Source organism: Anomaloglossus baeobatrachus, chromosome 5 (assembly GCF_048569485.1).
Source record: "Anomaloglossus baeobatrachus isolate aAnoBae1 chromosome 5, aAnoBae1.hap1, whole genome shotgun sequence".
Taxonomy (NCBI): domain Eukaryota; kingdom Metazoa; phylum Chordata; class Amphibia; order Anura; family Aromobatidae; genus Anomaloglossus; species Anomaloglossus baeobatrachus.
Genome location: NC_134357.1, coordinates 504,868,980 through 504,885,986, shown reverse-complemented (window position 1 = coordinate 504,885,986; position 17,007 = coordinate 504,868,980). Strand labels below are relative to the sequence as shown.

The window sequence follows — 17,007 nt, the reverse complement described above, 5'->3', positions numbered from 1 at the left end:
ACAGCCTGGAGGTGTGTTTGGGGTCATTGTCCTGAAGAAAAATAAAATGATGGTCCAACTAAATGCAAACCGGATGGAATAGCATGCCACTGCAAGATGCTGTGGTAGCCATGCTGGTTCAGAATGCCTTCAATTTTGAATAAATCCCCAACAATGTCAGCAGCAAAGCACCATCACACCTCCTCCTCATTGCTTCACGGTGGGAACCAGGCATGTAGAGTCTATCCGTTCACCTTTTCTGCGTCGCACAAAGACACAGTAGTTGTATCCAAAGATCTCAAATTTGGACTCATCAGACCAAAGCATAGATTTCCACTGGTCTAATGTCCATTCCTTGTGTTTGTTAGCCCAAACAAGTCTCTTCTGCTTGTTGCCTGTCCTTAACAGTGGTTTCCTAGCAGCTATTTTACCATGAAGGCCTGCTGCACATAGTCTCCTCTTAACAGTTGTTCTAGAGATGTGTCTGCTGCTAGAACTCTGTGTGGCATTGACCTGGTCTCTAATCTGAGCTGCTGTTAACCAGCGATTTCTGAGGCTGGTGAACAGATAAACTTATCCTCCGCAGCAGAGGTGACTCTTGGTCTTCCTTTCCTGGGGCGGTCCTCATGTGAGCCAGTTTCTTTGTAGCGTTTGATGGTTTTTGCTACTGCACTTGGGGACTCAGACCAATGTTATTCAATTTTAACAAAAATAGAATACACAGGCCCATAATAATTTTATTATTTTGTTTTACTAAGGTCCCAATACTCATTCTATACCTCCAATTGACCTATTGTCATACAAATTACCAGAAAAAAATAATCCAAATGGACAGCATAATATGATTTAACTAAGTTTTATTAATTAATGTATTATATTGGTGTCAAAAAAGCAAAAAAGGTGTAAAATTTAAAACCAATACATAAAAAGTTCAAGAGAAACTACAACACAGGGCAGTGTGATCCAGATACAAATTACACATGATTTTAGACTATCCTTGTTGTTTGTAGGGGTTCCATTATAAATACAAAGAAGGGTCTAGTACATATAACAATAATAATTTATATATTACCAATTCTTATATAATAAAGTGCTTAGCATAGTGCAATTATTAGTTATAAGCCATTTATAGAGCATATATTAAATTCCCATAAAATAAAAATACCTTCATAAGTCACATGCTTAGGCTGCAAAACCATTGAGCAAGATGCAATACTAACCAAACAACACCATGAAGACCAAGGAGATCTCCAAACAAGTCAGAAAGAATCTTGTTGAGAAGTAGAAGTCAGAGTTGGCTCTAAAATAATATATTAATCTCTGATGATCCACCAGGAGCACTATCACATCCATTATCAAATGGAAAGAACGTGATACAACAACCAACCTGCCAAGAAAGGCCGCCTGCCAAAACTCTCAGCCCAGGCAAGGAGGGAATTAATCAGAGAGGAAGCACAGAGACCAAAGGCAAGGCTGCAGAGTTCCCATGCAGAGACTGCAGTAATTGTCCATACGACCACAATAAGCCGTACACTCCATAGTGTTGGCTTTTATGAAAGAGTGGCCACAAAAAAAGCCTTTACTTACAGCCAAAAATTGTAAGGCTCATTTTGAGTTTGACAAAAGACATGTGGGAGAGTCCCCAAATGTATGGAGGAAGGTGCTGTGGTCAGATGAGACCAAAATTGAACTTTTTGGCCACAAAGGTAAACTCTATGTCTGGTGCCAAACCAACACCTCTCATGAGTGCAAGAACACCATCCTCTCAGTGAAACATGGTCCAAGTTGAGGAGAAGATGGATGGTGTGAAATACTGGGATATTCTTGAACAAAACCTGTTTCAGTCTGTCAGCAATTTGAGACTGTGGCAGAGATTCACCTTGAAGCAAATCAATGACTCAAAGTATACTGCTAAAACAACACTTGATGTCACACGGTGTCTGTCTCAATACTCGAGTGTCAGTACTATATCTGACGCTGTTCACACAGCAGAGCCGGACACTCCACACAAGGCTGCTTGTGAGTTGTACAGACAGGCTCGGTCGTTGACTGGCTGTGCTCTTTTTAAGATGGTGGAGCCTGTTCTCTCATACCGATGATAACTTTATGCCATCCCAGTCCTCGTGCTTTGTTATCCAGTTGCTGGTGAACTTCTGTGTGCTGTTTGGGGTGTTGTGGAAATACCCTTGTTGTCAGATTATTTCCTTCCTTCCTTTAGTTTCCTCCTGATCGCGTATCATCTATACCTCTTTGAGTGTTTGCTGTGAGTTTGAGTTTTGGTTCCTCCCCCATCTGTTTATTTGTGTTAGATTAACCACTCCTGTCCCAGCCCTCTCCTGGGTGGAGGGGGGGGGGGCACTAGACCAGGGTTGTTCAGGAGCTAGGGCAAGGAAGGTGGCCCAAACATTGTCACCTTCAGATGTACCTTTGGGATCAGGGTCAACTAGGCTTCCCCTAGCATAAGGACTAGATTAGGCTCCCCTGTCCCTAGTGATTCCGTCACACCACGTGACACTTGAGTGGTTTAAGGGGAAACGTATAACTGTATTAGTATGCCCAAGTCACAGCCCAGACCTTAATCCAATTGAGAATCTGAGGTTAGACTTGAATATTGCTGTTCACTAGAGGAAACCATCTAGATGGAGCAGTTTTGCTTTGAGCAATGGGCAGAAATCACAGTGGCAACATGTAGAAAGCTCATAGAGACTTGTTCAAAGCAATTGGTAGCTGTAATTGCAACAAAAGGAGGCCCTACAAAGAACTGACTTTAGGGGGTGAATAGTTATGCACACGAAAGGTTTCAGTTATTTTGTCCAATTTGCTATTTGCGTCACAATAAAAAAGAAAAGAAAATATTCACAATTGTAGACATGTTCTTTACATGAAGCGATACAAACCCTCAAAAAAACAAAACGGTGAAATTACAAGTTGTGAGGTAGCAAAACACAAAAAATGCCAAGAGGGGTGAACACATTCGCAAGGCAGTGTAGATGATCTTAAAGGGAACCTGTCAGCAGAAATGTCCCCTAAAACCTAACAGATTCCCCCTCTGCAGCTCCTGGGCTGCATTCTAGAAAGGTCCCTGTTATGATTGTGCCCACTTTCTGACCGAAAAAAAGTGTTTATAAAGTTGTACCTTTTTGGCTTCTGATTCTGTAAATCCGTCACGGGGGCGGGCTGCCTGATGGCCGTTATTCTGCCCCCTGGTCCTGTATGCCGCCCCCATCGCTGATTTCAATACTTCTGGACGCCGCCCACTGCTCCAGCCATCCCCGCGCATGCCCAGTGCCCATCTCTCGGGGATGAGCACTGTGCCCAGCGTCACCGCTGGTGACGTGCACGCAGGGTTAAGATTATGGGCGGTGCTGTGATGTTTATTCCTAAGCAACCGCCCATAATCGCGGGACCGCGCTTTCGGTGTAGTCACTGCTCCGCGCTCTTCCCATCTATTTCCTGCCTCGGGGCAAGATGGGAAGGAGGCGAAGTGAGGTCAGCAGCAGCGCGCTTGCGCAGAAAGAAGCAGGCCGAGGGGGAAAGCGCGGTCCCGCGATTATGAGCGGTTGCTTAGGAATAAACATCACAGCACCGCCCATAATCTTAACCCTGCGTGCACGTCACCAGCGGTGACGCTGGGCACAGTGCTCATCCCCGAGAGATGGGCACTGGGCATGCGCGGGGATGGCTGGAGCAGTGGGCGGCGTCCAGAAGTATAGAAATCGGCGATGGGGGCGGCATACAGGACCAGGGGGCAGAATAACGGCCATCAGGCAGCCCGCCCCCGTGACGGATTTACAGAATCAGAAGCCAAAAAGGTACAACTTTATAAACACTTTTTTTGGTCAGAAAGGGGGCATAATCATAACAGGGACCTTTCTAGAATGCAGCCCAGGAGCTGCAGAGGGGGAATCTGTTAGGTTTTAGGGGACATTTCTGCTGACAGGTTCCCTTTAAGGAAGATGTAAGACAATGAAAACAAAGAAAAGTTACTAACAGTTATAGGAGGAGTGAGGACGCAGCTCCCAAAAACGCTCTCTGTTGTGGGCTCTGATCAGCAGTAACGAGCTGGCAGGGGAGTGGTGTCAAAATACCTGGAGTAAAGAGAGCAGTGTCGCCCCCACAAGTGCCCCCCTTTAGGATTTCAATCTGATCGATCAACTGTGAAATGTGCTGCAAAAACAAGTCCGATTCATGTAGCAACTTACATGAGGTTAAGGTAGACTTCAGAGGCTAGATACAAACAAAGAGATCTTGTGGCCTCAAGGTAAAGTCATCACAACATTCACCAGTGCCAAAGAGAAAGCCACCAGAGCACTGAGCACAACCAGCACAGCAGAGTCCTGCACACACTGAGGAGCTGATCATGTGACCCCTGACTCCTCCCCTCCATGTGACATCATCACAGGTCCTGTAAGCACAGAGCAGCCATATATCCAGTGTGCGGCTCTGCAGGAGGAGGTATGTGGAGATTCCCCATTACATTAACCCCCTCAGTGCTGCGCTCACACTCCAGGAGACAGAACGTGTTCCCGTCTGTGCGGCTCTATTAGGATCTGTCTGTATGGGATTAGATTGGGTCACTTCCCTCCTGACGCCGCTCGCTGCTCTGTTACTGTACAGTCTCCATTATGGCCGTCGCCCGCTCCATGTTGTCACTATCAGGAGATATTAATGTTCTATCATTATCTGTTACTGACGACCCCGGTTCTGCCGTCCCCATCTCTGTGGATGTTCCCGAAACTTTATAACTTTGTCTAGTTTTCATGATATTTTAGATCTTCTCTTTTAGATTTGTTCTATGTTTTTGGTGCTGGATTGTAGATATTCTGTGATAAATCTGTGTGTGTGACTATAGTTGGATTGTGTGTTATACCGGGGGCAGGACGGGGCCAGGACTGGATGTAGGGATCATGTGAAGCCGGTAACAGCTTCGGAGATTTCTGACATGGGATCTTTCTGATGTTACATCGTCATCTTTTCCCCATTCAGGTCCCTACAATATCGGATCCTCTCAGATCTTCTATATAAGAGAATTTTCCTGATTGACCCATCAAGGATGGATAAGGACAGGGACAAGATGGCGGAGAGGATATTACACCTCACCCTAGAGATCCTCTTCCGGCTTACTGGAGAGGTGAGAGATTCTGATGACGTCACATTACATCATTCTTATCTATGGGAATAACAGATGGACAGAACTGGAGAGGTGAGGACTCTGTAAATGTCTGTAGTGAGATTTATTAATGTGTCTCTCCATAACCAGGATTACACAGTAGTGAAGAAGACCTCTAGTGATCGCTGTCAGGACCATGTGTCTGAGGGATGCAGAAGACCCCTGAGCCCAATCACGGGGTCTCCACCTCACCCCCTGATACATGAGGACATCAATGACCAGAAGATCCTAGAACTCACCTACAAGATGATTGAGCTGCTGACTGGAGAGGTGACACTGCTGGGAATGCTGGGACATTATACAGTAACGCTATGGAGGGATCGGGGGATGACGGTATCATTGTATGTGTCAGGTTCCTATAAGGTGTCAGGACGTCACCGTCTATTTCTCCATGGAGGAGTGGGAGTATTTAGAAGGACACAAAGATCTGTACAAGGATGTCATGATGGAGGATCCCCAGCCCCTCACATCACCAGGTAATAGACAGGACTAAATATTCACGGCCTATAATTATCTGTATGTAAAGAATGAATTCAGTCCCTGTGTGTGTTTCCTCCAGTTCTATCCAGTGAGAGGACAACACCAGAGAGATGTCCCCGTCCTCTTCTTCCACAGGACTGTAAACAAGAAAATCCAGATATTCCTCAGGATGACCAGGTAGATGGAGAGAAGGTGTCATGAAATCTCCCTATAATGTGTAGACGGCTGTGAAGGTCTTGTGTACAGTTTTTAGTGTCTCCTGAGTACAGCAGAAAATCCAGTTATCAGTTATAAACACAAAGCGATCTGATAGACTTTGAATATCTAGAACAAGTAGTGGTGTTGGGATTAGACTAAGAATATTGTGATTGAGGAAAACATCCATTGAAAGCAGATCCTAAGAATGTACAGTATACCACAAAAGTGAATACACACTTCATGTTTTTGTAAATATTTTATCATATTTTTTCATAGGACAACACTGAAGAAATGACATTTTAATTCCATGTAATCCGTTTACAGCTCGTATAAGAGTGTACATTTGGTGCCCTCTAAATAATTCACACAGCCATTATTATGTAAACCGCTGGCAACAAAAGTGAGTACACCTCTAAGTGAAAATAGCCAAATTGTGTCCAATTAGCTATTTTCACTCCCTGGTGTCTTGTGACTCATTAGTGTTAAAAGGTCTCAGATTTGAATGAGGAGCAGGTGTTGTAAATTTGATGTTGTCGCTCACGTTGTATCAAAGTGTCATATCTTCAGTGTTGTCCCATGAAAATAAAAAGATGCCAGGGGTGTACTCACTTTTGTGATATACTGTGAGTAATCAGAAAAAGGGGTGACAGGAGTTTGTCTATATTTGTTCTCCACTGTTATGAACACTGCAGATGAAAAAAACACTGGTGCTACATCTAAGGTGTCTAAATGAACAACTCTTCAGTACAGGAGCTTAGCTAGGACTTGCAGGCAATAAATTTCATCCCGTTATGGCCCGATAATGATTGATGGAACAAGGGTGATGTAGTCATGGATTTCTTCCAGTAACATGACAGCGGGGTTTTTCTTGTTTCCCCGGCATTCACAGTTTTCAGATCTTAATCCTATAGATAGAGCATCTCCGGGAGGAGGTAGAATGGGTTGTCCAGAATACGTCATTTTCTTCATTTAATTTGTGCCAACTATAAAAAGCTATCCTGTACTTGAGGGCCAATAATGATGCAGAAGGATCTATAATTGATGAGTTATATAGGACTTAACTTGGATTATACAGTAAACCTGAAACTCTGTGATAACTACAGCTGTCATTTATGGTTGTCTTGTTGATTTATGATCTTTTCTGTCCTTCCAAATCATTTCATACAACTTCTACAGCTGTCTGGGATTTTTACAATATTTGTTTCAGGGTAAAGATCTGACCCATGTTAATACTACAGAGACATATGTGAGGGGTGATGAATGGATTAAAGTGGAGATATTGACAGACGACGATTCTGGTGAGTAACAACTACTAAGTGCAGAAAAGTCACAGATTTTACTCATAAATTCTTAGAGGGCCATTAAGCGGCCTTCAGTCATAATTTTTAGAGGGCCATCAGGCGGCCCTCACTCATAAATTTTGTTGGGCCATCAGGCAACCCTCACCCCAATTTTTTTCCAGGGCTACATATTTTGCTTTAAAAAATAAAACAATCAAGTTTGCAGGTTTTAAGAACGAAAAATGTGCTCATCCATGAGACTTAGCTTCCTGTCCCACTTTGAGATTGCAGGCCAACATTCTTGAAGCCAGAACAGTGCGAACAGGTGGTCGGTTGGATGGCACATAATGCTTACAGTTTCTCATTCTCAGAACCACCTTGTCTTCCACACAATCCAGTCTCTCTAGCCAAGAGTTTGGCCACATAAAAATCACCCTGATCCTACATGCGGACATGCCGAGGAGCTCTTTACATTTCCATTTGTTGATTCTTCTGGCCTCTCACCCTGCACCTTTCAAGAGGGACATGACCAGAACATATGTATTGATGCTCAAATGTTTAAGCAGCCACGGTCTGAAGAAGACAGCAGTGGGGAACGACAATTTTTGTCTTAAGAGGATGATGATGAGACAGAGTTGGCAATAAAGTGATGTTGTTAAATAAACAAGTCAGGAGGAGGACCGGAGTGCAGAAGTGGAAGACGAGGTGGTGGATGATGAAGTCATTGTGCCAACCTGCCAAAGACAGCAGCGTAAGGTAGAGGAATCTCCAGCACCAGAACTGCTAGAAAGAGGCAGTGGGGTGGCCAGAGGGAGAAAGCAGGCAACTGTTCCCCAGAGTATTCATGGGCAGCAAGCTCTCAGGCCAAGGTTTAAGGTGTTCCCCAGGCTGCTGCTTTTTTAAAGACAATAAAAGAATGGTAAATTGCAACATTTTCCATACCAAGATTATTAGGTGCATGACCACGATCGGCCTGACCACAATCAGCATGCTGAGGCACATGTCATCAAAGCACTAGGTGTGCCGAACACCTGTGTTCACACTCAGTGTCTGCGGGTGACACCACTGCCTCTTCCCCTGTGCTACGTACTTGCTGATTCCTTGTCCAGAACGCAAGCGCACATGGCTCCCGCGGTGCACCTATTGTTGCACGTTTGCAAGCATCATCAGCAACGTTGTCTAATTCTTTGTCCCAGGGCAGCATTCAGCTGTCCCTTGCCCAGGCATTGGAATGCAAACACAAATACCCAGCTACACATTGATCCATAGGCCCAAACAGTAAACGGGCACATTTCCAAACTGCTTGACCTGGAAATGTTGCCGTTTAGGCTTGTGGACACTGAGACTTTCTGTAACCTCGTGGCGGCAGCCATCCCTCGGAACTCGTTCCCCAGCCACCACTATTTTTCCTAGTGTGCCAACCCACCTTACACCAGCACCTGTCCCATAACATCACCCGTGCCTTCACCAACGCAGTCACTGACAAGGTCCACTTAACGACCGACATGTGGACAAGTATTTGTGGCCAGTGTTGCTACATTTGCCTGACAGCACACTGGATGAACCTTGTGTGGGCTGGGACAGAGTTGGACCCTTGGATTGCTCAAATACTGCCGTCGCCGAGTATAAAGGCCCAAGTTCTATGAGGGTTTCCTCTACCACCTACACCAGTTGCTGCACCCCCTCCTCCTCATTTTCCACCTCCAGATTATCTTCTTCGACCATGTCATCCATATCAGTCGCAAGCTGGAAACACTGCAGCTCTGCCTTGATGAAGTGACAACAGGCTCTGTTATAACTAATTTAAATGACCAACAGCACACTGCCTCAAAGTTGTTGAAAGATATAACAGAACTGTAAGTCATGCTGTTTAATCTAAACTAGGCTTGGTCGTATGTGCTAATGGCCATAACCTGGTAGCGGCTCTGACGCTTGGGTAGCCTGGTCTTACCATGCCTGGCCTACGTGCTCAACTTAGTGGTTTCTTAAAACCTACCCAGATTTGCCTGAGCTACTTCTGAAGGTACGCTGCGCGTGTGCCTATATCCACTAGTCAGCTACAGCTGCTGCTGGTCTGGCAGTAGTGCAGCAGCGCCTGCAAGTGCCATCTCACACCATCCAACTGGTGTGTGACATAACCATGCTCTGGAACTCCATATTGCACATGTTGGCAAAGCTTTGTGAGCAACAAAGGGCAGTAGTTGAATATCAGCTCAACATGTCCGTCGGTACTCTGTTTAGCCTCCGCACATAACAACCGACCAGAGGGCATGGATGTCTGACATCTGTGAGGTTCTACAAAGCTTTGAGGAATCAACCAAGATCTAATTCAAAACTATCCCTCCTCCAGCAGCTATCCCTACACTGAATGCAGCGAACAGCGGTATTTGAAAATCACAAAAACCAGTAAGAATCCATACATGTTGATCGTGATTGTCAGAGCATATTAACTGACCCAAAATTCAATATGGATATTAATATAATGTATGGGGACAGATATAATAAGGGAAAATCGCTATAAAAATAGAACTACAAAAAGGAGAAGGACAAACGATCAAAAAGCCCATATACTGCAAAAGATTAAAGTTTATTGACCAAATAAACATGATAAGATTTGGGTAGATGTCTAAAATCACATACATTTTTGGACAGGGACATGTCGTATAACAGATTTGTTATGTCCTTTTACCCATTGAGTCAGTGAAGGTATTTCTGCGGCATATGTTAGGGCAGGCGACACATTCCTTACATAGGAAACATCCATGTCTGACATCAGATCTAAATGTGCTCAGAAATGTTCCATCCTTCTCTCATCAAGATGGCTATGTACCAAAAGGTCACGCAGATTTTTTGCCCAGCGGATGATTATCTTCAGTTTGTCCGGCAATACTTTCCTAAGGACAGGATCAGCAAGTAAAATTGGCAAGGCATTCTCCAAACAGGTCCTAACAGAATTAAAACCTGAATTATAATTGGTGATAAATTGGACCTGGTCAACAGGCTCAGGGACCGTGCTCGCATACAGCAGAGAATTACGGGAAGAATGTTTAGCTCGATGATGGGCCTTTTTTTACCATTCTCCTGCTATATTCGCACTCTCTGAACTTATTCATCCAATCAGCTGCCTGTCGTTCAAAGTTGCCATCCGTCGACCAAATTCTGTGTAACCGAAGGAACTGGCCGACGGGTATCGCCAGAATCATAAAATTTGGATGGGCAGATGAGGCATTAATAGAGCATTGATGGATGTGGGTTTGCGGAACAGATTAGTTTGCAGAACATCATCACCATCCTTCCTGACCATAACATCAAGAAATTCCACCTGTTTATCTGACCACTGGTAGGTAATATTGATGTTGCATCCACTGGAGTTAATGTGATGCAGAAACAAATGTAAATCATCAATCGACCCCTGCGAGATCAGGTATATGTCATATATGTCATATATGATATATATCACGGTCCATCGTCTACCCCTGGTCTGACAGGAGAAGGTCCCTCTCCCACAGCCCCTGGAACAAATTTGCATAGGATGGGGCAAAAGATGCCCTCATTGCAGTGCCCTGGAGCAGTAAGTAGAAAGATCCCTTAAAAATAAAAAAAATTATGAGTAAGAGAAAATTCCAAAAAACTAGATGCAACTAACAATGGTATTAATATTGAATAGAATAGATGTAGGCCTGAAAAGTATTTTTAGTTTTTGGTTGCAGAAGCAAGGACTCTTAAGGGTTCTTTACACACAATGATATCGCTAACGATATATTGTTGGGGTCACGGTGTTCGTGACGCACATCCAGCACCGTTAGCGATATCGTTGTGTGTGACTAAAAGGAGCGATGATCAACGATCGCAAAAACGTCAAAAATTGTTGATCGTTGACACGTCGCTCCTTTTCATAATATCGTTGGTGGTGCATGCCGCTGGTTGTTTGTCGTTCCTGCGGCATCACACATCGCTATGTGTGACACCGCAGGAACAACGAACATCTCCTTACCTGCGGCCGCAGGCAATGAGAAAGGAAGGAGGTGGGTGGCATGTTCCGGCCGCTTATCTCCGCCCCTCCTCTGCTATTGGGCGGCCGCTTAGTGACGCTGCTGTGACGCTGCACGAACCTCCCCCTTAAAGGAGAGATTGTTCGGTGTCTCCAGCGACGTCACTAAGCAGGTATGTGCATGTGACGCTGCCGTACCGATATTGTTCGCTACGGCAGCGATCACCACATGTCGCACGAATGACGGGGGCGGGTGCCATCGCTCGCGACATCGCTAGCAATCGCTAGCGATGTCGCTGTTTGTAAAGTGCCCTTAAGGCTATAATCCCTGCCTAAATGTATAATACACTATTCCTTCTCCAACAGCTCTCCCAATACTTATAGGAAGAGCAGTATTATTAGAGACCAGAATACATTTGCGTTAGCCCTGAAAAATACTTTTGGGTTAATATTGCAGCACCAAGTTCTGTAAAGCTATAAGCCCTTCCTACATCCCTCTAATACACTATCCCTTCTCCAGCAGCTTGCCCTACACTAAATGCAGATAAAAACAGTATTCTCTTAGAATAGAATAGATTTGTTACATAGCAGCACCAAGGTCTTAAAGGCTAGAATCCCTGCCTACATGTCTCTAATACACTATCCCTTCTCCATCAGCTTACCCTACACTAATGGTAGCTAAGAACAGTATTATTAGAGACTAGAATAGATTTGAATTAGCCCTGAAAAGGACTTTTGGGATAATATAACACCAGCAAAGAATGTAAGTAATAATCACTGCCTAGATGCTTTTAATACACTATCTCTTTTCCACCAGCTGTCCCCACACTCATTGCACCTAAGAGCAATAATATTAAAGATTAGGATAGATTTGAGTTAGCATAAAAAGGGCTTTTGGGTTAATGTAGCAGCAAGGAAAAGGCTAGAATCCCTGCCTACAGGTCTCTAATACACTATCCCCTCTCCAGCAGCTTGCCCTACTCTAAATTGAGATAAGAGCAGTATTATTATAGAACAGAATATGATTTTTATGTAACAACAGCAAAGTCTGTAAGGCTAGAAATCCTGCCTACTTGCCTCTAATACACTATTCCTCGTCCAGCAGAAGCTCTCCCTACACTGTTTTTGAGGTACAGTCCATCGAGCACGGCGTGACCATGTCTTGTATAGACCCGATGACGTTATGCGGTTGGGCAATTAATGTAATGCTAGTAGCTAACATGGCAACAGTATTACTGTGATTGGCAGACAATGTTTAGTGGCTAAAAAAGCAGCCGTAAAACATGCTGGGCGGGGACTGAATCATGGTGCCAGAGCATCATGATACTCGATCGAGTACTGACCAGTGCAGAGCACGCTCACTCATGACTAGACATAACATATCTTTCGTGAATTAATGCTGGTTTAATAAGCTTGGTATCAATGTATTAATGACCTGATGAATCATGTTCCTAGGTCATTGTAACCACACAATGGACAGATCGGTTCCCAAACACATTAGACTATTGGCCAGTCCCATAAATACCGAAGGGTCTCTAGATTGTGAACGGGAGCAGCGATAGTTCCTCCACCATAGAGGAGTATGTGCTACCCAGTAGAGAATTATGATAGGATAGAAGAAAAATATCTCTATAGTAATTGTTAGATATAACAATATTTATACTGTACTGTATTTAGACAAGGATTTCAGAGCCTTGTTCTTGGGATCATATGGTGCTGAAAAAAATTGAAATAAAATGTGATAAAAAGTTACATGTAAAAAAAAATGGTAAAGCTGAAGGCATCATCTTGTTGCAATAAATAAGCCCTCACTCAGCTTCGTCCACAGAAAAATAAAAAAGCTTCAGCTCTCAAAATACAGCAATGCAAAAACAATTCTTTTTTCTAAAAGATAAAATTGTTTATATTGTGTAAAAGCGTCAAAATGTGGTATTGCTGTAATCGAACTGAAGAATAATGCTGTCTTATTAATTTTACCACATTGTTAACGGCGTAAAAAAAGAATAATTCCTGAATTACTGTTTTATGTTCATTTTGCTTCTTAAAAAAAAAATGGAATAAATAGTGATCAAAAAAATTGTGCCAGAAAATGGTACCAATAAAAGCGTTAACTCATCCTGCAAAAAACAAGCCCTCGCATGACTCTACTCACAGAAATACAGAATAATTATAGCTCTCAAAATATGGCAATGCAAAAATCTTTTTGGGGAAAAAAGCATTTTTTAGTGTGTGAAAGTAACCAAACATAAAAAAGCTATGTAAATCTGGTGTCGCTGTAATCACACCGACTCGAAAAATAAGGCTGTCTTATCACTTATACTTTTGCAATTACATTTTTGGGGGATTTTATACAGTTATTTTACATAGAAATTTCTGACGTATTTAATGGTTACCTAAAAATTAAGCTATATTGCATTGTTGTAATAGCAAATCCAAATGCCCCTCTCCTTTCTGAGCCCCACACTGTGCCTAAACCACATACAGTGGTACCTCGCATAACGAGTAACCCTCTTAACGAGAATTTCGCTTAACAAGCAAAGCTTTCTGTAAATTTGTAACCTGCTTTACGAGAAAGCTTTGCTGTACGAGCGAAATTCTCACCGCACACACTTCCGGTTCCGTACATCCACCACACTCTGACCCGCTCTTGCAGTCCACACAAACACACACATGTACGCACAAACACGCACAAACACACATGCACGCACACACATACAGTATTATGCTCACCTTACCTTCCGTTCCACCACTGGTCTCATGGTTCTTGTAGTTCCCGGGTACATCGCGACGTCCTCGCAGCGAACTACAAGACCCAGGAGGCCTGCCATGGAACGGAAGGTAAGGTGAGCATACAATATAACATAATATGTTTACCTTTCATTTCATCGCCGGCCTCCTGGGTGCTGTAGTGCGCCGCTCCGCTCCAGTCCACGCTGTGTATCTGCATCCATAGCGACGAGGGAGGAACTTCCTGTCATCGCTAATGAAAGGCAGAGCGCTGGCCAATCAGAGGCAAGCGGCTCTGCCTTTGACGTCAGCGCTCTGGCCGGGAACTTCCTGCCTCGTCGTTATGGTAACGCGTTACACAGCCCGGCCCCTTACCAGAGAACAGCAAGTCCCAGCAGACCGGCGATGGAACGGAAGGTAAGGTGAGCATATAATATGTGCGTGTGCGTGCATGTGTGATTGTGTGTGTTTGTGTGTGTTTGTGCATGTGTGGAATCATAGAATAGGGGACCAGGATGGGACATTTTATAAGTTGTGGAACGGATCGTCAGCATTGCAACGATTTCCTATGGGAAATCTTGCTCTGCTGAACGAGTACCTTGATTAACAAGCACAGTCCCAGAACGGATTGTTCTCGTTAAGCAAGGTACCACTGTATTGCGTCCACAAGTTTAGCATTTCTCTAGTGAGAAAGCCATCTTAATTTATGGCGTGTACGTCTTTAGAAGCACGACCTGGGGACAATGTATGGGCACTACACCGCACTGGGCACAACAACGTATTAGGCATTCCAATGTACTGGTCACCACAATGGCAGATTTACAATTTTCGCTCAGCAACATCCAATGCTGCTTGTTTCTGGAAAACACCCATGAAGTCAAAATCATTGCTACACCAATAGATACATTCCTAGACTGATGTAACTTCCAAAATAGGGCGATTTGAAGGGGCATTCTTTTCTTCTGATACTTAGCTCTGTATATGGAGTCTAAAAACTATTGTACGAAAATTTGTACTCCCAGTAGTCAAATAGCACTGCTTTCATTCCGAGCCCTGGCATGCGCCCAAACAGTAGATTTTCACCAATATGGGGTATCAGCGTAACCAGGAGAAATTGCACAGCAAATTGTATGGTGCATTTTCTCCTGTTGCCCTTATAAAATAAAAAAAACTTGTGGCTAAAGTAACATTTTTGAGGGAAAAAAGTAACATTTTCACTTATTCTTTATTGCATGTGGTTTTAAGCAGTTTAAAGGTAGCAGTTTTTAAATGGTGTCACTTTTGCGAAATTTCTGTCACATAGGCCCTTTAAGGTCACTTCAAATAAGATGTGATCTACAAAATATAGTTTTGTAAATTTTATTAGAAAGATGAGAAATTGCTGACAAATTTTGAACCTTTTTAACTTCCTAATAAAAAGAATAATGTTTCAAAAATTATGCTGATGTTCCAAGTAGACATGTGGGAAATTTTTGAAAATTGATAAATTTTAAACATTTTCACCAAATTTCCTAAATTTTTACAAACATGAAATATAGTCCTAAGTTTACCAGTAACATGAAGTACAATATGTCACAAAATAATCTCAGAAACATTGGAAACTGTTGAAGCATTTCAGAGTCATTACCACATAAAGTGACATTGGTCAGATTTTAAAAAATTGTTCTGGTCGGGAAGGTGAAAATCAGGCTAAGGGGTGAAGGAGTGAATATTATTTCAAGTCTGTTATTGAAAAATATTAAAATAAGTTTTATTCTTGGCAGATGACTGTACTGACAGATTGGAGAAACAGCTGATATTTCCAGATTTTACTGCACATGATCACAGTATAACACCAGATAAATATGAAGAGAATAATAGCATCCCAAATATATCTCCAGCCCTACACAGCAAAGACCTATCATCAGATTCCTTTCAACAGCTCCTATCTACGGATTCAACACAGACTGTCACGCAAAACGAAAATAACAGAAGGGATGGTGAAAATCAGGGAGCTAACACAAGAAAGAAGCCATATTCATGTTCAGATTGTGGGAAATTTTTTACAGTGAAAGACCATTTTATTAGACATCAGAGAATTCATACAGGGGAGAAGCCTTTTTCTTGTCCAGAATGTGGGAAATGTTTTTCTGCAAAACCCAATCTTATTAGTCATCAGAGAATTCACACAATGGAGAAACCATTTTTATGTTCAGAATGTGGAAAATCTTTTACATATAAATCAAACCTTCTTGCACATCAAATAATTCACACTGGAGGAAAGCCATATTCATGTTCAGAATGTCAAAAATCCTTTACACACAATTCAAGTCTCATTAGACATAAGAAAACTCACAATGGAGAAAAGCCATATTCATGTTCAGAATGTGAAAAATGCTTTACACACAATTCAAGTCTTATTAGACATAAGCGAACTCACAAAGGGGCAAAGCCATTTTCATATTCAGAATGTGGGACATATACACAAAAAACAAGTATTATTTCACATCAGATACGGTAATTGAAAAAGTGAAGTAGCCATTTTTTTTTTTAAAAAAATTTAAATCATTTTTGACAAATGGTACAATAAAAAAATACTAAAGTTACAGTCTGCTAGAGAAAGGAAATGCAATTCACATTACTAACTGATCAATAGTAACGTATGCAACTCTTGGGTTTTTTTATGGGCTTTTTTGGTATTTATACACAATAAAGTAACAACTTTTAAACTTTTCATGTTTGTTCAGATTCATGTCCGACAATAAGTCATAAGGATAGAGTCACACCAGCGTATATTCTCTCATCCTAGAGAAATGGGTTGATTATGTAAATCATACTCTGATCAGAGTGTTAGCAGAGTATGATCTGATTCACTTGGATGAGGAGAAGATGGAGAAAACAAAAATTCTCCATCTTCTCCATTCTGTCAGTCCGTGAAAATGTAATCCAAGTGAAGTTTGATGTTTTCCATGGACTCATTCACATGCATGGGTGAGTGCCATCCTATGCTGCAATTGTTTTCCTCAGTACAGATAAAAAAAAATCGTGCTTGTGAATGGACCCATATAATAACATTAGACCTAGTGCGATTTGATGTTTTGCCGGATCACACTCAGGACTGAAAATAGAGTGGTGTGAGAAAGCCCTGAAGCAGTGGGTATCATCAAGAAATAGTGGTTAAGCATAGGCCAAACTATAGCAAG

The 17,007-nt window shown here is 42.6% G+C and overlaps 1 protein-coding gene across 1 annotated transcript in view; it reads left to right on the top strand.

Moving 5' to 3' along the window:
* LOC142312844 (uncharacterized) overlaps window positions 1-17,007 on the top strand; it is a 320,861-nt gene that overhangs the window by 280,842 nt on the left and 23,012 nt on the right. Inside the window, 1 exon segment of the mRNA XM_075351831.1 lies at window positions 15,816-16,257. Within this exon segment, the coding sequence (XP_075207946.1) occupies window positions 15,816-16,257 (442 nt within the window).